General features: G+C 39.3%; 3 protein-coding genes and 1 long non-coding RNA gene across 8 annotated transcripts in view; 2 read left to right on the top strand and 2 right to left on the bottom strand.

Annotated features, from left to right (window-relative positions):
• Positions 1-376: 376 nt before the first annotated feature.
• Positions 377-5511, bottom strand: thap4 (THAP domain containing 4). Its single transcript, XM_023285775.3, has 5 exons — positions 5368-5511; positions 2700-2853; positions 2218-2327; positions 1392-1495; positions 377-1184 (listed from the first exon to the last, which is right to left on the bottom strand). The coding sequence occupies exons 1-5, from the start codon at positions 5390-5392 to the stop codon at positions 1068-1070; spliced, it is 510 nt and encodes a 169-aa protein (XP_023141543.1). The 5' UTR covers positions 5393-5511; the 3' UTR covers positions 377-1067.
• On the top strand, positions 4830-11264 carry LOC129349736 (uncharacterized). Its single transcript, XR_008602849.1, has 4 exons — positions 4830-4952; positions 6281-9736; positions 10341-10453; positions 11114-11264. It is a non-coding gene; the product is annotated as an uncharacterized LOC129349736 (long non-coding RNA).
• agxtb (alanine--glyoxylate and serine--pyruvate aminotransferase b) lies at positions 5653-9662 on the bottom strand. The gene is made up of 11 exons (XM_023285774.3): positions 9390-9662; positions 8543-8735; positions 8311-8375; positions 8112-8212; positions 7957-8027; positions 7782-7866; positions 7569-7667; positions 7238-7307; positions 6591-6686; positions 6306-6434; positions 5653-6005 (listed from the first exon to the last, which is right to left on the bottom strand). The coding sequence occupies exons 1-11, from the start codon at positions 9660-9662 to the stop codon at positions 5898-5900; spliced, it is 1290 nt and encodes a 429-aa protein (XP_023141542.1). The 3' UTR covers positions 5653-5897.
• A 2585-nt stretch (positions 11265-13849) lies between the features above and the next one.
• kif1ab (kinesin family member 1Ab) overlaps positions 13850-25025 on the top strand; it is a 30665-nt gene continuing 19489 nt past the window's right edge. Inside the window, exons 1-16 of one of the 5 annotated variants that reach the window (XM_023285768.3) lie at positions 13851-14220; positions 15364-15531; positions 18578-18651; positions 18824-19003; positions 19195-19263; positions 19595-19773; positions 19874-19985; positions 20296-20373; positions 20554-20619; positions 20702-20719; positions 20813-20891; positions 20984-21062; positions 21380-21522; positions 21705-21743; positions 22877-23007; positions 23227-23306. In XM_023285768.3, the coding sequence (XP_023141536.2) occupies positions 15426-15531; positions 18578-18651; positions 18824-19003; positions 19195-19263; positions 19595-19773; positions 19874-19985; positions 20296-20373; positions 20554-20619; positions 20702-20719; positions 20813-20891; positions 20984-21062; positions 21380-21522; positions 21705-21743; positions 22877-23007; positions 23227-23306 (1433 nt within the window). In that variant the 5' untranslated portion in view covers positions 13851-14220; positions 15364-15425. Of the gene's footprint in view, positions 14221-15363; positions 15532-18577; positions 18652-18823; positions 19004-19194; positions 19264-19594; positions 19774-19873; positions 19986-20295; positions 20374-20553; positions 20620-20701; positions 20720-20812; positions 20892-20983; positions 21063-21379; positions 21523-21704; positions 21744-22807; positions 23008-23226; positions 23307-25025 lie in introns of all 5 variants that reach the window. The other 4 variants (XM_023285765.3, XM_035955276.2, XM_023285764.3 and 1 more) reach the window with 4 other exon arrangements.

The following is a 25025-nucleotide window of genomic DNA, read 5'->3' as shown; positions in this document are numbered from 1 at the left end:
TGATGCTGTAGTGCACAGAGGCATCAAGAACAGTATAATCTAATTTGGTATTATGCCCCTCTCATGAGAAAAGACCAGCAAACAGAATCAAATATTTCTTTGGATAAAGACAATAAAAATGACTGCTTCTGGAGTTTCTAGTGGCTCTTCAGTCTGCTGTCTACAGGTCACTGTGCATCAACACATTGACCTTCCAGTGGAAGAGCTGACCGATGAGGGGGCTACAGCTGAGAATATGGTTCCTTCAAAACCCTGCACCTAACATCAGCTTATTATAATACTTTGTGCCAGCCATTAGTTTCCCATTTTAACTGCATTTTTTGAGCTCAAGGGTTATGAATGACTCTTAAAGCTTAAACACATTAAATGATTTAAATAGGCAAAAACAAGTGAGTTTATTTTAATCTTTCCGATATATAAACATTAATGTATAACAGCAAAGCTGTCCCCTCAAAAAAAAGACTAAACTTTGACATCTTAAAACATACGAAGGGAACAGTAACCTTAAATGGACACATTTTCTGTCTTGAACCATACCCTTATGCAATATAAAAACAATCCCCTGTGACTGAGCAGACTCTAGCACAGCAGCTGCTTTAGCTTATCTTCTTTTAATAGCACAGTGAAAGACAAATATACAAATAAGGACACTGTATGTATTTTCCATTAATTCTGCACTGAAGAGCTTTACAGCTCACAGATTAAACATCATGACAATAAATAATAACATTGCTCAAGCACCCTTAACCAACCGAGGCCCTTAAGTGTAACAACCAAATGGAAGTGCAATATGAATCTTTATTTTTTTGTTTAATGTTTGACTTAGACTCCATGTGTCTGAACAATTCTGATATTACTGTATGTAATGTGATGTAAGATCGACTTAATGACTTAGTTTTTTCACATTATTTATATTTCCCTGGTACATGACTCTATAATTCCTTTACCATATATCATTATAAAAGAATAACACTGTATGGCTGTATATTTGTTTATATAATGATCAGATGCAGCTGTGATTACTGATCAGTGTATTTCTATATATAATAAGCCTGTGTCCTGTTAGGTCAAGATGCCCGGCGGTAAACGATGTGCAAGTGCTGCACCAGTGGCTGGTTGTCTGTTGCCATGGAAACTGTCTGTTCCAGCTTCCCATCAGGTCGTAGCTGAAACACTCGACAAATCTGAAAGATGGAAAAGAGCAGATGAGGTCACAGGCACAAAGCAGCAGAGTTACAAAGAGTTATCTTGTTGGCCGAAATGAGTCAGAGAGGAAAGGTTTGTTGGTGTTTTGTGGACAGTGATTTCACACATTCAACTGTTTTATGTACTGATAAGGTAAATAATGATGACAGCCACAGCATGATGAAGGATTAGAGGATCAGTTTTACCTGCTGTACATGAGGCTCCCTGGCAAAAGAGACTCTGGCTAGAGACTGGGACTGCAGGTTCAGCTGCTGCCCTGTCAGCTCTCCCTCCTCAATCTCCACCAGACCTGAACAAGACGACACAATATGACAAAAAAAACGTATAAAAAAGTGTGAACATGAGGGTAAATCACAAAAAAAACCCCACAAAGCTGAATTCATACATGTGTCCTTTGACGCGAAATGTGGTTCAAGTTTTATCTGACAGGTTTTTGCATGAAGATACTAAAAATATGTCTGTAGTGGTGGAAGAAGTATTTAATCAAAAATAGGAGCAATATTACAGTGTATAAGTACTCTGTTACAATTAAGTTCTGCATTCAAAATCCTACTCATGCAAAGTACAAGTAGTACCAGTATCAGTATTGGTATCAAAATATACTTTGAGAACCTCAGTAAAAGATTATGCAGAATGGCCCATTTCCTAATCATATACATGATGGTACTGGTTTATAATTATTGATTCATTGTGTACATCACTCATGTTGCAGCTGGATCTAATTTCAATTGCTTTACATAATGCTGCTTGTTCTACAAAAATATCGTATGATTTATTTGTTATTTTTGTATTTTATAAACTGAATGACCAGTAACTAAAGTTCTGAAATAAATGTAGTTGAGCACAAAGTACAATATGTGCTGTAGTTGTAGAAAGCAGCACAACATTGAAACACTCAAGGACAAGTACGACAAAATATGAAGATGTTCACTTCTGCCATTTCCAGAAATTCTCTGACTAGCGAGGGCCTTGACTCTGAGACATGAGTGCATTAAGTGGCATGAGATGTACCTGAGTTCTGTGCGATGATGAATGCCACTCTGTTTGTCCCCGGCTGCATTCGAATGAAACCACACTCTCTGTGCAGAGGCTTTTTAGACTCTGCATGAAACGCATTGAACCTGTCGAACACGACATCAGTGAGGAATCAGCAGCTGTTGATGACTGAAGTTTGCCAACAGGGTTTCTGAACAACAGGAAGCTGGACTAAAGTATATTTCTATTACTGAAATTGTGAGTCATTTGCTGTTGTGTTGTTGCCTGTACTTTGCTGTATCTTGTACAAAGAAGTTTTTCTATCATGTTGAACTCCAACATCATTAATGAGGTTGTCCTCTGACTTTACTTCTCAAGCTCCCACACAGCTAAACCAACTGAGATAAGGTTATGCACAGAAGAACTAATGAACTACTTTTGTGTATAATAATCCAATCTATTGATATTTATTGTTGCTACCTGTGTTTTGAGCTTATCTTTTTCTACTGAGAACCTACATGAAGTTGATAACTGGTTGCCCCACATGGCTGAAGTGCAGCGTCTCTGTGTAGCGGAAAGGTTTAATGGTGGGAAAGCAGCCCTCCCCTGGTTCATCACACTCCCAGGTACCCAGCAGCCAGTCGAGAGGGAGGAGGCCCGGGTTCAGCTCCACTGATGGGAAAACACACAAAGTTTAGGCTGACATTGTCATGAAAACAGAGAAATAAATATCCCACATGAGACAATGTGTGTGCCACAAATGAAATTTACAAAAATTCTTTAGAACAAATTGATCTTTAATCCTGAAACAGAAGAACATATGAGTTAACTGACATTACAGGAAACAAAAATCCATTAATGAGCTGAAAATGGTATCAGCTGGACACTTACGAACTTTTCCATTAAAAATGTGTTGCTAATCTGTTAGCCACGGTCTGTTGTAGACAGGTGATAACAAAATGCACATCACCAGGATGCTGACAATAAATCAGCATTCATTCATTCGACTAAACATTTTAAATTTTCCTGCAGTGACAGTATGTCTTCGGTGAAAAAGTCCTACTCTTACAACATCAAAAAACCTTTTTAAAATGTTAAAAACAACATCCTACAAACCTTCTTCTACATGCATTTCCATTTTGTCATCATGATTTAATTAAAAATTCACTCAGAAACATCCATTTTGAACTAAAACAAAATCAGAAGTTAAGAGCTTTGTATGGAAGAAAATTAATGAAGGCTGAGAACTGGGACAGAAAAACACTTGTCTTGACAATTGGTAGGAGGCAGAAAAATTGAACGATTCACTGATTTTAAATAGAAATTGCAATTTGAAACAACAACAAAAATCCCAAAGGCTGCAATTAAATGATGCAACATGTCTGACCCACAGTTTACACTGTTGTTAATGGTTTTGAAAATTCACACCAACCTCTTTATGTGACAGTCACGCTTTTGATGGTAATTTGTATCATATTGCTCCACCACACTGTAAATTTATTACACGGTGAATATTGAACTGACTCAACTTTAAAAAAAACCCCAAAAAAACACTGGATATTTTTCACAAATCACTCAGTACTACTGACTAGATTAGTACTACAGACTGTATGCACAGTCTCAAATTAGGACTAGGACAAAATAATCTAAAATAGACTACTTAAGATTATAGGCAATTATCCAAGTAATCTTTGATAGCATTGTACAAGATATAGTGGAGCTTGCTAACTGCAGTATATATGCTGAACAAAGTATAATTGTATCATGCAAAAAGAACTTCCATTCTGACGTAGAAAAAAGTTAAAGATCTCAAATGTTAACTTTATCCACCTGCTGCTGTGAAATACTGTACAACTAGTGAATAAAAGGCAACTTAAAATGAAGCTTCATTCAAATAAGATCCTACAGACATGTGAAAGACTAGAATGGGCTGTTGACATGTAGGATGCTGATATGTCAATTAGGAATGTAGTCAGACACTGGGATGTCTACAATTCCATCATTTGTCTTCTAAGAAATTGTTACAGACAGCTGTGGATGACAATGTTACTCCATCCCCCAAAATACCCACCAACTTTCAGATTCAGAAAACTATACTTGTCCCCAGGGGGCAATGAAAATAGCACGTAGAGCCGGCAGTGCAACAGTGACGTAAGAAACTTAGTAGAAAAAAGATATTAAAGATAAGTAACCTAAATAAAACAAATAAGGACATGCAGCAACGTTGCCAAGCCCTTTCAAAGGGCTTCAGGAAGAGTGTGCAATATTTCACCAGCAGCATCAACAAGCTCATTAACTACGTGTTGCAGATGTGTGTCTCATGACTGACTTGTGATTTCTGGTCAGTGACCCCATTCTCCATCTGTCAGTTATCATTTCCAATATAGTGTCTTCATGGCTGTTTCATAATGTCTGTTCTCCTATAGAGATATGATAGAACAACAAATATTTATTCTCCTATTGTATTATTGATTGAAACAATCAATAATATAATGCTGCCTTGTATTTTTGTTCAGTATTTATGTATATCAGAGATGACGGGTATGATTGAATAAATTAGAAGATTATTGGGTGATAATTAACAAACCGGAAGTACACTGCAGGTGTTATTTATCCCCAGAGGATGGCACTGACTCATCCCTGGAGATGGCAGCTGCAGGTAAACCTCGAAGAAGAATCAGTAGCTGCTGCTGTTTCTCTACAGTAGTTGTGGCGGTAATGTTAACATCACAAAGTGGCAGAAACAGAGGAGGATACAAAATAATGAAAAGGTGACTGTTTTATACACTCATAACCTTCTAACAAAACGCAGTTATCACGGATAAACGTGAGGAATCGTCTTTGACAAGCAGCTCAGTCGGTTATTTGTTTACTTTTGTGGAAGCTAAAGCTAAGTTAGCTTCAGTTTACAAAGCTTGGTTAAATAAAAATGCTTCGTTATCTGAAATTAACCAGCTATTGGCTTGACTGAAGAGTACAAAGGGCTGCAGACAGACTCCATGACACAGTTTACGTTTGTACTTTGATAATTCTCTGTAAATACGTTAGTTAAAATGCCACAAGATAGTATATAAGTAACATCAAAGGTCAAATGAGTTGAGGCTGAAGCTAGTGACAGGTCACAGATGAAACATGATATACTGTCACAACATTTGTTCTCAATTTGAAAGTTAACATTTAACCTACCCGAGTGATTCACAGGACACGCCATCAATCAAGTAAAGTGCAGTCAGACCAGCGTTAAAGCTAGTGCCAAATTTAAGTCACACAATTAAACGTGCTCTTACACTGCGACAGTGTGACGCAGTTTCATAGACGGGCTTATCACCGCAGGGAATCATGGGAAATGTAGTGTATCAACATAAGCCTGCACATATGTAGAACAGCCTTTAAACAATGCAAGTGCAGATAACATCTGTCGAATTTTAAAGCATTTTTTCACTGTTAGCACACACTGAGGCAGAGGAAGTGTTTCACAAAATAAAGCAAACTTTATTGACATCTTCGGGGCTATATGGCTACATCTGCTTCTTTAATTCTTTACTTATACAAGGCAGATACAGGGCCAGTTTTCTTAAATCTCTCTAGTCAAAGATACAAAATGAATCCTCAAAGGTATGTACTGTTTCAACTGTCCTGCATGCGGTGACACTGAATGTTCCTTTTTTATTCCCTAATGAATGAGCCCAGGGCCGGTGGTGTGGGAATATGGGCTCTTAAGCCTTGCTCTTTCTGCAGTTCTTGAGAGCATCTGCCAAGGCGTGCAGCGCCATGTCAGCATTACTCTTCTCACAGTTGTATCCCATCAGTCCGATCCTCATCACCTAATTAAACGAGAGGTGGAAAGTACAGTGTATAAGAATGCAGTCAGTGCTGACTCAGCAGGATGAATCAGAAAGCTGTACAGACACCAAACTGATGACATTGCTCTTCATATAACTGCCTTAGTTAAACCTGCCCAACAATTCAGTCTGGATGGTTAGTCTGGTGTGACTCAATCTCAGGCCCATTGCTGAGACTGAAAGTCACATCTAAACTGTCTACTGTAAATGTAATCTGATGACAACAATGTTTATGTATTAATGTGTTTGCTGTCCAGGGATGATAAATCAGCATCAACTAACCATGCCGATGGAAGGGCCCAGTCCTCCCGTCATCTCCATCTGGTGGTGTTTCATGATGTAGGCCAGCATCTCCCTCCAATCATAACCTTTGGGGATGGCAATGGTAGTGACAGAGGGAAGCCTCAAATCCTGCAGGACACATGACACAAAATAACTGTGGTCACAACACGGCAACACAAGTGAAGAAAGCAACCTCAACCAATAACTTATTTATTATCCTTCTCTGTAAAGTCCTTTGTGGCAACAGAATACTATAATATATATTTTTTTGTAAATCTGTCTCACTCTTTCAGGGATGAAGAGCTTGATGCCCAGATCCTCCAGCCCTCTGTACAGGTAGGCTGCCACCTCCTTGTGTTTCCTCCAGGACTCCTCCAGCCCCTAGAGGGAGACAAAGATTAAGTTCAGAGAAAACTATCTGAAAACCTGTCAGAGGGAGCTCTTCTATTCACAGCATTCACTACCAGTAACTACCAGACAGTAAAAGAAGGAACACTGTGAGACTCATACTAATTATAACTCTGGACTTAACAATATGGCAACAGATGCTGGCTTCATTAAATCTGAGGATTCATGACATGAAATCTGGACATCTGCTTTTTAGAATTTACTTCATTACAGCATACAGACATTAATTGGTATAAGACAAGTCAGTTTCTTAATGACAGGAAAAATCATTCATACTTAAATCACAGTGGATGGTTGACACACGCTGCATAATTTTTATGGTCGTGAAAAGCACCAGCTTCAAAATAACGATTGTGTGAAGATAAATAGATAGATACTTTATTAATCCCAAGGGAAATTCAAGGTATTGACATAATGACACATTTGCAAAATTATATCAGAGGGAACTGATTTTATAAGACAATCCTAGAAACTGTGTATTTCTTCTGTAAGATAACTGAAAAAGTGGAGGTATATCTCTTTACCCTCTCAGCAAGAATTGCCAGACTCTCTCTCAGGGCGAAGAATCCAGATACTGGACCAGTGTGATGATATCTACAACAAAAAGCAATTATGATTAAATTAAGTATTATGGATTTATTATGTCATTTGAATATCAAACACGTGCTATTATTATACATGCTTTTTCAACAAAATGGCATTCAAAAGTCCAAACTGAGGAAAACTGTTTTTGGAGTCATTTTAATATTTTGTCTGCATTCGTGTGAAGTAAATTAAGGTTTGGATTGATTTGATGAGAATAAAATGAGAACTGCAAATTGTCAGCTTGTAATCACTGGTCTGCAGTGGACTTACGCTCTGGCTGGTTTACCGTCACAACCCCAGTAGTTGGACAGATGTGTCATATCGAAGAGGTAGGATACTGGTTTTGTTTTCCTGTTAAACATCTTGTGGCTGTGTAGGGGAGATTGTGTGACCTTATTACTTTTTGATTCTCAGTTGCGGATACAATTGTGACAGTTTCAGGCACATATTTGTAAACATTCATGCGGAAACATGCCTCCTTACCATGCTCTGTCATTAAAAGAGATGGGTGCTGTGCCTGGAGGTGCATTCAGTGCTTTCTGAGAACCAGTGTAAAGGATGTCAATATCTGAGAACATAGGAAGAGACCAATTAAATCACATGCAGAAACTACTGATGGTGGCAAGCAGAGGAAGTTAATCTCTTATCATTGCCTTACTTTGCTTGTCCATAAAAATTGGTGCAGCTCCAAGTGAAGCGACTGTGTCGACCAGGAAGAGGCAGTCATGTCTGCACAGGATATAAAAGTGGGAAATATGAGATTACATGTATTAGTATTCTGATACTCTCTTTAAGATGTTCTAGGAGGCTCACTTTCTGCAGATGTCTCCAATGCCGTCTATTGGGTGACAGAGACCAGCAGATGACTCTCCATGTGTGAGGAAGAACAAGACCGGCTTGTGTTTTTGCATGGCCTAAAGAGGGATATAAAAGGAGTTTAATCACACGTGTTCCTGTTGTTGGAACTCTATCTGAGACAGCGTATTGGCTGCTTCAGAGTCTTGGTCCCTACCTGCTCAATTTCCTTATTGGTGAAATATCCTCCAGGTGTTTTTACCATTCTGTGAACGTTGGCACCTGCAGATTAATAAAAACATTTATGATTAGCTACTGTTGTACATTAACATATACTTGAATAAACTAATAGATAATTTATCAGAATGTAAAGTCAGTTTTTATTGCAATGTTTTATCCTCTTTGGATACAAAGCAAGGGCGTGCGTAAAACCGTGCGTAAAAACTTACCCATTCTCTCTGCAATTTCTGCAACACGCTCTCCCCAGATGCCGTTAATGGCCACGAGCACGCTCTCTCCGGGCTCCACCGTGTTGAACACCGCACACTCCATAGCCGCGTGCCCGGAGCCGCTCATAGATATCGTCATGTTGTTCTCTGTCTGAAAGGCGTACTGGATCCCCTTCTTGATGTCATTCATAATCTATGACACACAATTAAAATGTGAAACAGATTTTTAGTTTAATTTGCCAGACATGGTTACGAGTAACGCTCAGTGGCTTCAGTGTGAGTTAACCTTCGCCTGTGCGTAATTACGCACACATGGTAACTGTCTATTTGTTCTGTTTACTCCCGCCAGTGATGGTTTTCATTACCATTTGTTGGTTGGTCTGTCAGCAGGATTATGCAAAACCAACTTTTTAGTATAAAAGAACATTTTTTTGTGTGTGAATTGGGTTTGGATTTTCAAATCCTATAGAAGAATAGACTAGTCTTGATGGGTGTCTGCGCTGTCTGAGAGCTCTTCTAGTTATGATTAAGTCTAAAAAAATAACTCTTGAATTGTTAGCGTAAATAATTTACAAACAAACTGAGTGGTAATTTAATCTATTAAAATCGTGCTTAGTGGCTGGAAATTATTCCGACAACTTTGCACAAGCAACGTTAAGATGCAGTACGTCTCTTTTGAAACTAATACATTTGTTTTTAACATCTTACGTCAGAATATCCCCAAGACACAGAGTGCACCTGCATCTCCAAAGGTCAGTTGCCCAACTTGTGTAAAATGTGCCACTTGCTATCAAGTAACTGTAATATAACTCAGTCTATTTTACTGAGTTTCCAACTATGTATTTACCTCATACATTTCTGGGTGCAGGTGACCAATAATCGGCCTGCCGCCTGCAGCTAAGACACGTGGAGGAACGTTGGAGGGTCCCGGTCCAAACAGGTAACGGAGAGGCGCTTCCAGCGGCCGCAGCATGCATGCTGGCGGCGGGATGGTGACGGAGGACATGGAGCGCTCCAGGCGCTGCAGCAGCGGCGCGCTCCTGGCGGCCAGAGGACTGTCGAGGGCCGCTGCTGCCTGCTGGGCGAGCAGCGCGCTGCGGCTGAACAAGGCCCGCTGCATCACGGCTGGTGTCCTGTTCCTGAGAAGCTGCTCCGAGCGAGTTCACCTCCGACAGAGAGAGACTGAGCCTGACTGTGAGTTTGGGTGAAGATTTTAAGCAAACAGGTCTTTGACCTGGTGGCCACAGGGCGGTGTGCGTCACTTGACTCAAAGGGCTGGCAAAAACGTGCACAATAGCATATCACAATGGTATGGGAAAATAATAAAAAAAAATGTGGTTATTTACACTCTTATTTATATGTTTGGAAAGCTACTGCAAATAGCACTTATGTTTCAGAACTGTTTGAGTTTTAAAATATTCCTAACTTTGGACATGCCTTTCTCTAAGCCCTTTATCCGAGGTGGTAGAACTTTGTGTGAAGACTAAATATAAACATTTGTACACAAATAATGGTCAATAATTTACGGTCAGAGCAGTACAGTGTCTGTGCATCAGAAAGCTCATGTTCACACAAATTTCTTGAGTGGTTTTCAAGCAAATGTTTAAATTTAACGGGTTGTCTGTTTCTCTCTCTATTGTAAGGCCTTGACCTTACTATGCCCACTGTCCTAAGATGACATATGCTGTTACACAAGACAAATAAAGTTCATTTGAACTGATCTAACCTGAGATGAACTAAAATGAACATATTTGAACTAAATCCAAAGACTCATATGTGTATGCTTGTATTTTTGTAGTTTAAGCCACCAGGACTCATTCCAGTGACTGAATTCTGAAGATCTGCAGCATTTGACTGTTGAACTGTATGGAAAAGTGAGGACCTGAACTTGCCAGCTTGGAACCAGTTGAGGTTAGTTTGCAGGTGGTTTGTTGATTTTGTCTGCAACTTCAGCATTTGGGTAGTAAAGAGGAGTCTCCTCTCAGAGAGCCAATCTGCTCTCTCAGATGAAGAAAGGGGGCAGGCATTATACAATATATAGTCACGCACACTCCAGAGAACAGCTCAGTTTTACTATGTAGTGTGTGTTACAGTGACGCGCTGTCAGGTTGGGTAATACTGTGATAAGACAAAACAACAATGGTATTTAATGGTTATTCCACAAATGTTTTAAGTTTCTATATCAGTATTTTGCAGAATTTTTATGCAAAAAAAATCATATTCTCTGGGAGTAACTGTCTTTACATAGCACTACTTCTATTTTCCGAGCATAATATCAGTGTTTTTTTCTTTGTCAGTTCTTGTGAATGCAGGAAAAATCCTTAAATATGGGAAGAAGTCATTGAAACTGTGTTTTTATGGATGTTAAAAATGGAACAGGTTCAACCTCAGCCCCAAACCATTCTCACCAAACATATTAAAAAGAAATCTGTGACGTTCAAGTTATGTCTTGATCAAAATGTTATCTGTTTTATTATTGAGATGTTGTTATGATCTGATTAGAAAACTTCTCACCTAGCTTTTGCTCTGTAAGCATAATTGTTTTTTAACTTATTGTCCGTCATTCAACAGAGTACTGCACTTCTATACGGTTACGTCAGGACTCAGGAGGACGTGCTGCTCTTTGAGATTGGCTGGGTAAATAATTACACCACTGGTAAATAAGTGGGACTTGCTTTCCCCCTCACACTGGCCTTTGCCCTGCACTTAGTGCTCAGAATCTGCCCAAACAGAGCAACAGGAAGAGCTGGGGACAGAGAGAGAGAGAGAGTGCAATGAAACTGTCAATCATGGTGCTGTAGAAATTCAGTTTACCCTCCAACTAGTCTCATTCTAGTTAAACTGAGTTCTTTTTAAAATGTTTACTTACATTTTATACTTGTTAGTGTCTCTACAGGTGCTTCAGACATGAATGCTCTGTATGCAGTAATCTGTTGGTGTATGATGACAAAAAGAAATCAAACATCAACGGTCTTGGGTTAAAGACTTAACCTAAGAAAACATTTATTTTAAAATTGTATTCCAGTGCTGCACATAGACAGAGTGTACATCAGAGCTGCAGAACAACAGCACCAGCCTGTGGCATTTTATGTTTTATAAAGGCCAGGTTGAACTACTCTTTACATAAACAGTGAGACCAGTCACCTGCTAAATGCTCATTGTTTACCTCATTTGTTGTTTTGCCACACACCAAAAAACACAATGAATGATCTCACATCTCAGCAACAATGTGCTGCTTCAGCACCCTGCCAGCAAAATTAAATGTTGGACACCTTTATGGCTTCAGCTTCTTAAAAACACATCCATAGAAATAACCAATATATTCAGAGAGTTGCGTCATCAGTGTGTCGGTATGGACAGATTAAATGTCAAAGCAAAAATGTGGCCCTTCCATACAATTTGCAAAGCACACTACACAAGGCGGCTTTATTGCTGTAATATTTATTTGAAGACATTCATAGTGTTGCAACAGTGATGGTGTGTGATGAAAGATGAAGGAGAAAATGAGAGTGAGGTTCAACCACTGCCTACTTCCTCACCTTTGCACAACTGATCCTAATGATGTGAAGCAGTCGTGATTGTCAAGTTGGTTCCAGAAAGTTACTGTCTGACTATTCTGCATGCGTGTCAATGTTAATGTGAACCATTTGTTCCTTTCATGCTTTAAGAACACATAGCGACGTGATCCAGTTCTGTGTCAGCAATTTATGCTACTCTAGCTGGTCTTTAACATCTACTCTAGATTGTGTAATAGCGTATAATTTAAACTAATTTAACCTCTGTGTGGGTTTGTGGTGTAAATTTAACAGAATACAGGCAAAGTTTGGTTAAGAAAATGTGTTAAAGATCATTATTATCTGTACTACCAAACACAGTATGTAACTATTTTATTATTTTACTCATTTCTACATTGTACATTTAATGAAAAATAAATGTAAAAAACTTAAAAAATATTACTTATACAACAACAGCCACCCTTAGATGACTTAAGTGACAAATTAATGAATTGTACAGATTGTCACCTGAAGAATAACAGAAAAATACTGTAAATGTATGAGAATTCATAGGAAACTATTCTGTAATTGCACATGATAAAATCTCTTTACTATGGAAATGTTAGTAAGATTGCCATTTGATATCTGTAAAAAAAATATATTAAATCAATATTAATAAATCAATAATCAATCAGAAATGAACTGCAGGCATGATATGCAGTTTTGGCATTTTTTATGGTTAACATAATTTTTTGTAATTATTCTATAAAAAATAACTATAGTTATTATCTACATTTTTACATTAAAAAGAAAATAATTAAATTAACAGTAAATGGTTCTATGTGTACAGTCTGATAATGTTTTAATGCAATATTTAGTTTTCTTTTTTTAAACAATGTACATGTAAAAACATCCCTCCTCTGCAGGACAGGGCCATGGGAATAGGCAAACATAAATTTGCTGATGTTTTCCTGTTGTTTTGGGCAAATTCCTAAGCAGATTTACACTTGTTCTGATCAAGTTCTGCAGCTTTCTTGGTTCAATATAAAGTATATAAAGTTGCAAAAATAGCCTGTGAATGTAGCTGTTTAGTGTTAAATGAAATTTTAAACATGTAACAAAAAAAACATAAAATGTAAATTTTTTCCCGATTTTTTTCTTTACATTAAATGATTTTATTGTAATTTCACAAATATTTAATTTTTATTGAATAGATGAAACTGTTAAAGTTAGATGTAACACTAAATATTCTTTCTAAATATTTCTAAAATTAGATACAATTGGTCACACTTAACAGAAGAAAATATTTGTTCTGTATTTTTTTTTGTAATTTATAAGTTTGGAATAAAGTTTTCGCAACAAAACTAGCTATTTTTTGATATATTATAGGTTAAATATATATTATCATGTAGGAAATTTCACTGTTTCTACATGTGTAAATATCTTTATTCAAAAAGCTAAAAAAATAAGGCTAGAAATTGTTTTATAAGTACGAAAAATTACAGTTTTCTTTATGAGATGGTTGTTTTTGTTATTGGTGCCCCAGCTGCTGGGATGTTTCTGTCTATTTATCTGTACTTTTTCTTTTCTTTATGCCTCATTTCTAGTTTCCTCCTGCTCCGTGAGAGTCTTGCTGTCGGTCTCAACCTCCAGCCTCCCATTTATTCTCCCTATTAGTCTCTCTGAGCTCCATCCTCCTCCTCCTCCTCCTCCTGTGCTGCATCGCTCTGCCTCATGGCTGCCTGATGCTGCTGATGCTGCTGCTGATGTCATCACCGCCTCCCAGCATCCCTGGCACATCTGCGCCGCCATTTTCCCCACTTTCAGACCGACAGACTGGAGGGACGGATTGACGGCGGGGGCAGCTGGAGCACCCCGCACCCATCCTCCTGTTTATCCGCTCGGCTCCTCCCTCCTCCCGTCTCCCACTCGCCTCCATCTGACGCACCGCCGCGTTCCGCTCTCAGCCCGCAGAAAGCCGAAGCTGAGGCTGACTCCCTCTCTCGGCGGATTCTCCATGTATGGATGCGCAAAGGGAAATGATGCTGTAGGTTAACCAAAGGCAGAGAGAAAGACCCAAAACGAACACAGTCGGCTGAGGGGACTGAAGGAGGAGGCACCGGAGGATCCTGGAGCTCTTTTGAATGGGCAGGGGATTCACCCTCTGTGGTTGTCGAGTCTGAGGTAAGACACGGCTCTGCTGGCATGTTTTTCGCGGCACGGTATCGGCACCGACGGGTGTCACGCCTGGGTGAGGACAGCGTGCGCGTGTGTTGGTGATTTGGAGGCCTTTGTACATGGAAGAGACGCTGCGTCAGGCTGTTTGCTGCCTCATTCCGCCGCTGTCAACAACTGTCTTTTGAAATATTCACATGCGCATTTAAAAAAAAAAAAAAAACAGAATCGATCAGATGTACATGTGAGCTCTTAAAATGTCATTTAGGCTGCTGTAATGCGAGCTGACCTCGTTTCTGACGCAGTGGTGGATGATTTGGTGTCGGAGCCGTGTGTGTTTACGCGGCCTGTCTTTGAGGTGCGGCAGGCACAGCAAGATGGAGGAAGCAATATTTACATGGTTTATGAATAATCGCAGCCTTTACTGTAAATGTGGACTTGTGCTTTCAAAGAATTCATCTATCTCTCGCGTTTCTTGTGTACAAATATTGGCTTGTTGTGTAGATGTGAAGCAGGATTTGCGTTTTTCATCGATTGAGGCTGAGAAGATGGATGTGCGCTGCGCTGTCCTCAAACAAATACACCTTTAAAATCATTCAGGTTTATTCCTTCGTGAGCAGTGAATTAAGATGAATGACAATTTTATGGATTTGAAGCGAAGACTGACACTAGTAAGAGGAGATTACTGTAATAACAGGAGGTGAAAAAGGCTTCCGCTTCTTCCAGACATTCTATTTTTTTCTCTGATGTGAAGCAGTGAGCAGATACAGTTTCATCACAAGGCCCTGAGCCATGCTCTGGATGCTGCCCGGAGAATAAGCAGCCATTTTACTGTAGAACAGCGGGGATGCTGATGATCTTCTTGCCAAATAATGGTCCAGTCATTTCGTCAGCATGTGTGTCTGCCTGAACACAAACAGGCTCTGATTCAAGGCCTAAAAATTGAGATTTTTGTCAGTGTTTGTCTGTCTTTGCTGTTTGATCCTAACAAGGTTCTTTCCTCAATGTTTGTTTGAAAAACTGCCAAATAATTCCAAATAATTATCTATTTGTTGTCATTAAACTGTATTGGATGACATAGAGGTGTACGCTGCTTCAAAGTTGATTAATATTGCTCCTCATGAATCCCTCTTTCATCATCTACCTGTGCAGGTGTGCGTCTGTAGCCACACGGATCTCCAGCTCTTCGAATCGCTCACAAACCCACCTGCAACATGGCGGGGGCCTCGGTGAAGGTGGCGGTGAGGGTCCGACCCTTCAACTCCAGGGAGATCGGGAAGGAGAGCAAGTGCATCATTCAGATGTCAGGAAACACAACGAGTGAGTGTGAAGTTGGGCTGACGTAAACTGGAGTTAAATTGTTGTTTGAGATGCTCAAAGTAGAATTAGAGATGTGTGGTGTGTGGCACTGCATAAGTTGACCTGCACGTGTTGTTTAGACTGTAATGGAAGCCGTCTAGGTGCACTTTGATTGTGAGACAGAGACTTTCCTCACTGAAACCTTTGTTAATCTAGTTCTACATTTCTCTTAATTACTTTAAAGGTTCTTTGGCTAGAAACATTTCCAGCTTTGAATCCCTCTCTACTTGAAATTGGGTTTTTGTCACTGTTGGCTCAGTCCATGTCATTGTAGAGGACAGTGTTGCAGCTCTGTATCAGTTCTGTTAAATATTTTTGGTTGAATTTTGAGAATTTAGTGCATTTTCAGACCTGTGAATATTTGTTCTGAGGCCACATTTTCAATTATTGAGCCTTGAAAATGGAAAAAAGATCAATATTTTCAAACGAGGAATGTACTTGTGCTGCAGAATGCTCCAGTAAGTGTATGTATTTATAGAGATAATTCATATTTTCTACCTAAAAAAGAGTCTTTGGTTGACATTTCATTATCTTTTGAGGCCTCTAGCATCAGTAGAATTTGATGTGTGGCAAGAATGGCAAGCCAAGGTTTCAGTTTTCTGCTGTTTTGATTTTCCAACAGGGTGATGTTACTTGTAGGATCACAAAAACTGGTGTGCATAGCAGTTGATATATTGCCGTTATATGTGCAAAGTTACAGGTTGCTTGTATGTTATGTTAATGTTGAACTTTAATAACATATGAGGCTCATCTAGCCTTACTCAGTGTTCCTATACATATACTTGTAATGAACACTGAACAGAGAAACTAATTCAGATGCCAGCAAGCCTAACAAGCCTCCAGTGCACAAACACTGAGAATTTACTTTTTTAGTGACGCGTGAAACCACTTGAGTCCAGCAGTTAAACTTCAGATATTAACAACATATGCATGTTCATAGATTCAAAATTTTTTTTAATGGGGAGAAAATGTAGATTTGCTTTTGTGAATCTGAAGCAAGGCGATTTAATTTTTATGTGTGGAAAAAGCAGACTTAGACTGTAATTATTATTCATAGAGTATTTTTTAAAATATGTTTACAGAAAAAATAAGATGATTAATGGGCTTAAGCCAATCATAACCACCAACTTTAACTTGGATAATTAATTTTTTTTAAATGAATGGAACACCATCAGAAGGATAAAAATGATACGATGACATAAAAACTCTACACATAAAGGACTAAAAAGAAAATGCACATTTGTATGACGCAACAGGAAATACATTACAATACATTTAATATCCATCCATTGCACCATGCATATTGTACATGTAAAATACATCAATTGCATGTTTTTACACTGATAAAAGATTGGAAAAAATGCATCTGAAACACTGAATCCTGCACAAATTCTCAACACAGCTTGTTTCCTCTTGGTCATGATCACTATAAATAGTTCAATGGAGTAAGGCTGCATTTTTATTCTGTCAATTCTTTAATCTACAGTAAACAGACCGTTCATAGGCATATTGTCAGAACATGCTTAGTCAGAGGATTAGTCAGTCAGCTGATCACAACACGCTGATATGAACAATGAAGGCCGTTTGATTCACTGAGTACGAGGTTGTGATTGAGGTGAAGTGTTTAAAAACTGCTGCAGGTCTGCAGTGTGTGAAACCCAGAAATGCAGAATGAAGTCATGCTCTGGTGCTGTTTTTGATCGCATTTCTGTGACCTACATTGAGCCAAGTTTAGCATTTCACCTCAGTTATTTGTCTCGTAGGCAGCTTTGCCCTGCAGCAACATAACAGTGGGCTGGGAGGCACGCAGCATCCTGGCAGCTAGAGAGGAAAACAAAAGCTTCAGTCAGGCCTGAAGCCCATCAGTGTGTGTAGGATGCAGCGACCGCCGCAGCTCTGTGCTCCCATCATACGAGCTGCACGGGTGAAAAAGGCCTTGTTGTTCTGGTCGAGTCCAGACTGAGGGTCAGCTGATGCAAGTGTGTATGCTGAGGAGAAAGAGGGGCTATGTCAGCCTGTTGTGCCTGTCGGTGTTTTTAATGACCTCATTAAAGCTGGCAGATTTAGACTTTCATTACTTCAGTTCTTGGACTTCACTGGTTTTGAATGTGAGCGCTTACAGCTCTCTCTGCTGTTGTGTGTTTTTTGGTGACGTGTTGTTTCAGGCTGAACGCACGTTTCAGCAGGACACTGCTGCTATATTGAACTTGTCCACAGGGGGTGATGAGTGGATTCAGTTTGCAGCCAAACGAGCAGCTGCTGCTTCTCAAATTTATGCTTTACATACCCCTCCCCTCTTTAGAAAGGATGAGATGTGCATTTAGAGCAGCTGGTATCGATCAGGGCTTTAAATCCAATCTGGTTTAGCAAGTTCTTGTAAAATGATTTCAAAGTAAGTGCCTTTTAACCGGTCAGGTCTTAAGTTTTTTTTTATTTATTTTTTTTTTTTTACAGTAAATGGTGGCAAATTAACTTTAACTACAGTACCAACAAACCATGTTGTAGAAGTGGACATAAATAATTAATACATTAAGCTTTTGAGTAGGGCCTCTAGAATGAACAGTGTTGGGCTGGATTATTGGCTGAAATTATCTTTAAAATAGACACATTAGTAGCAGTAAATAATCATAAGGACAAGACAGCTTGACTGAAATGATCCTGAAAATAATAAAAGCATCATTTGAGAGTGTTACTACATATAGCATACATAATACAAAGACTCATAAATCAAAAAAAGGGAAAAACAAAACCAAAGCAAACACACAGGCTAAATACAGCATGAGACCTGAACATGGCAAGATGAAATATACCGCATGTTAGGAAATTATAGACGCTCAACAGAGGAGCAAAAAAAGTCTGTGAGAGAGAGATTTATAATTGTGATGAATTTCAATGTTTTCACACTTCTGAAGCTTGTGTAAAAGGGACTAAAATACAAGAATATGCAGGTTATTAGAGTGACTCAGCTTTCGATGCCTCTATAACTGATCTGTTTTGGTCTTTTCAGCAATCCTGAACCCCAAACAGCCGAAGGAAAACAAGAGCTTCAACTTTGACTTTTCTTACTGGTCACACACCACGGTGAGTTTTACAGCTTTCAGATAAGAAAGAAAAATAAGCATCTGCTCTAAAACAAATCACCAGTGACTAATTGATGTAACTTTTTTGCCTTCAGTGCCCCATTTGTTTTTGATGTCTGTTAGAACACAGGATTTTCATGCAGTGTTTTTTATTTCCGCTCTGCTCTCTGCAGCCTGAGGACATCAACTATGCGTCCCAGATGCAGGTGTACAAGGACATCGGAGAGGAGATGCTGCTTCACGCCTTTGAAGGCTACAATGTGTGTATATTTGCATACGGCCAGACGGGAGCAGGCAAAAGCTACACCATGATGGGCCGACAGGAAAAAGACCAGCAGGGAATCATTCCTCTGGTAAAACAGAAAATAGTTCTGACCTATAATGAAACACAAGTTCTTGTAAAAATTCCCGCTGACAAAGCAAATACTTCATATTTTTGTGAGGAATTCACATACATTTGACTTTAAAATAGCTATTTAATTGATATCTGACCCAATTTTGCCTTGTAAGTTGTAAAAATGACATTCACTTCTTTGTTTTCCAGCTGTGCGAGGACCTTTTCACCAAGATCAATGACAGCAATAATGACAACAGCATGTCTTACTCTGTGGAGGCGAGTAACGGCAAACTCGATCACACTTTTTATAAGTGCTGTTTTCACATTTAGTAGGCTTTGCTGTGCAGAGGGACCACCCTGTATCTAATAATAATAATAAAAAAAAAGCATTTACTGAGTTAAATAATGTTTTTTCAGATAAATTACACAAAACCACACACATATTACAGCAAGGCAACTCGTATTGCAATTAGCTCATGTTGAGAAAGAGAGAGTCAGACAGTAGCTCATTAACTTTTAATCTTTTATTGCTTCAGGAGCACTAATGATAACAGATAAATACCTCATAAAGCTGTTTATGACCGCCTCTTCCTTCCTCTCCCCACAGGTCAGTTACATGGAGATCTACTGTGAGCGTGTGCGTGACCTGCTGAACCCCAAAAACAAAGGAAACCTGCGTGTCCGAGAGCACCCACTGATGGGACCCTACGTCGAAGATCTGTCCAAACTCGCCGTCACCTCCTACAACGACATCCAGGACCTGATGGATTCTGGAAACAAGGCCAGGTAACTCTGAGACAGAGCCAGTCCGTTGGTTTATGTGACGATGGAAGGGAAAGATGAACAGATCAGTTCTTTGACTGTGTATTTACGTTTTCTTGTTCAGGACTGTGGCTGCCACCAACATGAACGAGACCAGCAGCCGCTCCCACGCCGTCTTCAACATCATCTTCACACAGAAGAAACACGACATGGAGACGGACAACACATCGGAAAAGGTTCTGACACAAAGCCCAGCTCACCGTCAGGCCTTACAAATCACCTGAACACACAGAGAATCTTTACTGCATCTTTCTCAGACAAACAAATCAATAATCAGATTTGCTGCGAGGCTGAAATGATTTTATGATCTTTTATGACCTGAGAGTTTGCTGTCTGCGGCGCTGCTATCTGATGAATGTGTTGCTATATTGACTGATAAACACACTTACCGCTTTACTGTCGGATCTCCTGGCGTGGTTTCTGGTGATTTGTGTTTGCTGTGGTGAGAGCAAAGCGTTTTGTAAATACTTTATATGGTCATCGTAGGTCAGCAAGATCAGTCTGGTGGACTTGGCTGGCAGCGAGAGAGCCGACTCGACCGGAGCTAAAGGAACCAGACTGAAGGTGAGAGAAGTCTGCTGTTTCAAGGTTGTTGTTGTTGTTGTTTTTTTGCGGCATTTGTACATCAAAGGGGAAAAATTTAACCATCAATGTTTGATAGCAATGCTTCAAATCTAAAAGACATTCATGGATAGATGGACAAATACACCAATTGACTGACTTTTCATTTGTTTGCATTTGCAGGAAGGAGCAAACATCAACAAATCTCTGACCACACTGGGGAAGGTTATTTCTGCTCTGGCTGAACTGGTATGATTTTTACATTTTGTTAAATGCATTCTCTATATTTTGTCCAAATAACTAATATTGGTATTTTTCTTTAACCTCTTAGGACTCCGCACCAAACAAGGTTAGTTTTACCAATACATAACCATTTGTTTTACTGCAGCTAACAGTTTTTTTCAGGGTGAGCAGCAAATAAATTGAGACTCTCTGTGTACAGAACAAGAAAAAGAAGAAGGTGGAGAGTTTTATTCCCTACAGAGATTCGGTTCTGACCTGGCTACTGAGGGAGAACTTGGGTATGCGAACACACAAGCACAACTTGAAAAAAATCTTGAATAAAATCATTTTCTGTTCTCATTAATGCATCGTCTGTCTTTCTGTGGTTCAGGAGGAAACTCTCGCACAGCCATGGTGGCTGCCCTCAGCCCTGCAGATATTAACTATGATGAAACCCTCAGCACCCTCCGGTGAGAAAATGTCATGAAATCTCCTTTTTTAGATCATTAATTCGGACCTTTTTTCACTGGAAATGCATTTTAATGAAACCCTGAGCCTCACTCTGCTCAATAGATGATTAGATTTTAGATTTTCCCTGCATGCAGTTGCGTTATTTTGAGGAAAATGGACCAAGACTTGATATGTGTTTTATTTTTTCCCCAGCTAGGGGACTTCTCACTTTAAATTTCCTATTATCATTAGCTGCTCAGCGTACCTTAGTATAAGCAGACTGGTTGCGATGTAGAGTTAAACGTGTGTCTGACCTTGATGCTCTCTGTCCCTATAGTTATGCTGATCGTGCCAAACAGATCCGCTGCAACGCTGTGATCAATGAGGACCCCAACAACCGGCTGGTGCGTGAGCTGAAAGAGGAGGTGGCTCGTCTCAAAGACCTGCTGTATGCTCAGGGCCTGGGAGACATCATAGAGAGTGAGTGTCACACGGGGAAACACAACTGTTCCTCAGAGAAAATGTACATCTAGAGGCGCACACATGCTCAGAAAACTGGCAGTTAGAGCTTTGGTGCAGGTTTTGTCTCTCTGCACATGAAAGACAGAGGATTTACGTGGGCTTCTCTCACACACAGTCTCTTCTCTCCTCTGTCCTATCAGCGTATCGCTGCACCGGCCCCACCATCGCTGGTTTGAAATGTGTGTATAACTCGAGCAAGCCTGCGCTTTGCAACTAATAGAAATGAATCCCGAGCCAGCCTTCCTCCTGCACCACACCAGAGATCAAACTAACAATCCCCAGAGACTAAATGTGAACTCAGACAATGCATTGGTTCAATAAAAACATCTCAAGCAGACATTGATTTATGTTTTTCTCAGAATTCTGCAAAATGGCCTCCTTTTTCTCTTTCCATTTGTTCAGATCTCCATGGTAATACATGTTTTTCTCTCTTTCTGCTTTCGAGAAGAGAATACTTTTATAGACAGATTTGAATGGGCTGAAAAGCTTGACACTGTGCCACACAGTGACTCTTTGTTTCTGCTCTCCATTACATATTGTAGCTAAAAGGAGAGCAGAAACAGTCAGAGCCGGGGTTGGCTTAAAGCATGCTGTTTGATCCATTTCTTTGTTTATTTTTTTAATAAGATTAGTCACCATGGAAGAAAGGACTGACTGGGAGGACGCCATTTTAGAGTGCTTTCTTTGCATCCTGGTTCTGTGTGTGTGGAGCGACTGTAATTGAAGCAATGAGTCAGGTGCTTAGAGGGCTGCACTGCCAGGAGCCCTGCAGTTTGAAGACATCAGTACACGCTTCTCACAAAAACACTGTATTTGGTCTGTATGCACCGTAGTGATGTATCAGTACTTTTTTTAATTTACTTTTTCATGACCATGCCTGCAAGCTTGTTGATTGTATTTATTTGTAGTTTAGTATTAGAGGGGAAAAAAACCAACTTTCAGTCAATCTGACGTTTTGTGCTCCATCAGTTTGAGTTGCTATTTTCTCACTGTCTGCGATGGCTTTGGTAAGCAAAAGACCTCTGCTGCTTTGATCTGTTATTTCAGCTTTCTCTTCTTTTTTTTTGTACTCCTCTCTGTTGTTTCCCTATTTATTTTTCTTTATAATCCGTGTCCCTGCGTGTTCCTCTCAATCCTTGATGTCTCTTCTGAAACACCTCGCGTCTGCTCCTACCTTCTGTCCTACCGTCCTTCCTTCCTTCCTTCCTTGCTTTCTTCCATGCAACGCCTCTCTCTCTGGCAGATCTGTGCGATTACAAGAACTTTGTGAATAATCGCCAGGCTGTCAATCAAAGGGGTGATCTCTCCACAGTGACAAATGCCATGACGGGAATGAGCCCCTCTCCCTCGCTCTCCGTACTGTCCAGCCGAGCCGGCTCCATCAGCAACCTCCACGATCGCATTTTCAGCCCAGCCAGCGAAGAGGCGATCGAAAGGCTCAAGGTAGGAAGGTGTAGAGATGAGAAATGTTATCTGTAAAGAAAATGGAGGTTAGGCTTGTGCACAAAGGCAAACGGAAGATTAGTGAGAATAAAAAGAACACATAGGGAAGCATGAAAGCAGGTGGGATGGCTCTTCAATAATAAGAGAATAAGCAAATTTAATATTCCAATTGACTATGGGCTGTTTTTAGATATCTTTTGTAACTTCTGTCACACACAGGAAACTGAGAAAATCATTGCAGAGCTCAATGAGACTTGGGAAGAGAAGCTGCGTCGTACTGAGGCGATCCGAATGGAGAGGTTTGTCCAACATATTTATGCTGTGTTTCATATTTTAGTTGTTGTTTAGCTGTAGGGCCTGTCCTCAACTCCCATTCTTTCTCCTCTTATTATTCTTGTCTTAGTCTTTTCCTGAAATTACAACAAATTTAACCTTGAACTTTAGTTGTCATCCGCCTACATTGACTCCCTTTGAACTCAAAGTGTTTTCTGACAGTTTTTTGCTCCTGTCACATTTTTACTCACTGTGGGCTCAAATGAAAGTTGAATTTCTTTGGTTAAGTTTTTCCATTATAGATGAAGGAATAAAGGGCTCTTGGGAAGTTGAAAATCTGCTGATTCTTTTCGTTAAATGCCGTAGTTTTGGAGATTTAGTATTTTTTTAGTTTAAAGGTAGCATGCCTGTGAAACACATCAGCTGGTTTGGGGGTTCAGAAGGTTAAATAATGAGTTGAAAATAGGAATACACTATGCACTATACACTAATACACTAGAGCTATGCTTGCAGCATTGCACTGTGAAGTGAAGTAACGATCCATGATTGATTTTCAAACATAAATACCCATGGCAGTGATGATCCTCTGATTTCCTGTAGCCACGCTATGGGGATTATGCTTTTGTTAAATGTTTGAAGTTGTTGCCATGAAAATTGGAATTTGAAAAGAAATGAGATAATCTCATATCTCATTCAGGTTGAATTGTAATCAGTCACAATTAGGTAAATATTTCCATTTGTTCATTACTATGGTTTATAAGTCAACAATATCTGATAAATGAATGACATTCCTACTAGCCTCAGTTTTACTTGGTGTTTCATTCTAATTAGCAAATGTAGCTTATTAACACACTGAGCTAAAGTGTTGATGATTATTAACATTATACCTGCTGAGCACAACATGTCAGTGTTCTCACTGTGAACATGAAGCATGCTGAAGTGAGCATTTAGCAGCAGTGTGGATTTCAGTTGTCATTTAGTGTATTTACTTTTTATTGACAGTGACTAGCAATTATTTAATTATTAGTGTAGTCATTCATTTATTTTATTAATTGCATTTTTCTCTTAATGTAGCTTATCATACCGGGAGTGTCCATTAAGGATTCACATTGTCCCAGTATCTTAAGTGCAGAATATTGACGTAAAAATAATGATGAGTTTTGCTGCTATAGCAGCTTTCAAAATTACAAGTTACCAACAGAGTAACAATAATATACACTACCATTCAAAAGTTAGGGTTCAATTAGAAATATCCTTATTTTTTAAAGAAAAGCAGTTTTTTTTTCAATGAAAATAACATTAAATTAATCAGAAATACAGTCTAGACATTGCTATTGTGGTAAATGACTATTCTAGCTGGAAACGATGGATTTTAATGATTTTTAATGGAATATCTCCATAGGGGTACAGAGGAACATTTCCAGCAACCATCACTACTGTGTTCTAATGATACATTGTGTTAGCTAATGGTGTTGAAAGGCTAATTGATGATTAGAAAACCCTTGTGCAGTTATGTTAACACATGAATTAAAGTGTGAGTTTTCATGGAAAACATGAAATTGTCTGGGTGTTGCCAAACTTTTAAAATTTTGTACCTCTAAAGGGATAACAACTTTAAGTTAGTTCATTAAGGATGGTAAAATTATCAGCTTCGATACACTTAAATATAAATATGCACTGAAAAAACAAGACTTTTATCGATATCTACAAATGCGTCATTATATAGAAACAAAAATAGATACAGT

This window comes from Amphiprion ocellaris, chromosome 10, assembly GCF_022539595.1.
Source record: "Amphiprion ocellaris isolate individual 3 ecotype Okinawa chromosome 10, ASM2253959v1, whole genome shotgun sequence".
Classification (NCBI taxonomy): Eukaryota; Metazoa; Chordata; class Actinopteri; family Pomacentridae; genus Amphiprion; species Amphiprion ocellaris.
Note: the sequence above shows the minus strand (reverse complement) of the source record. Positions and strands in the feature narration are given on the sequence as shown.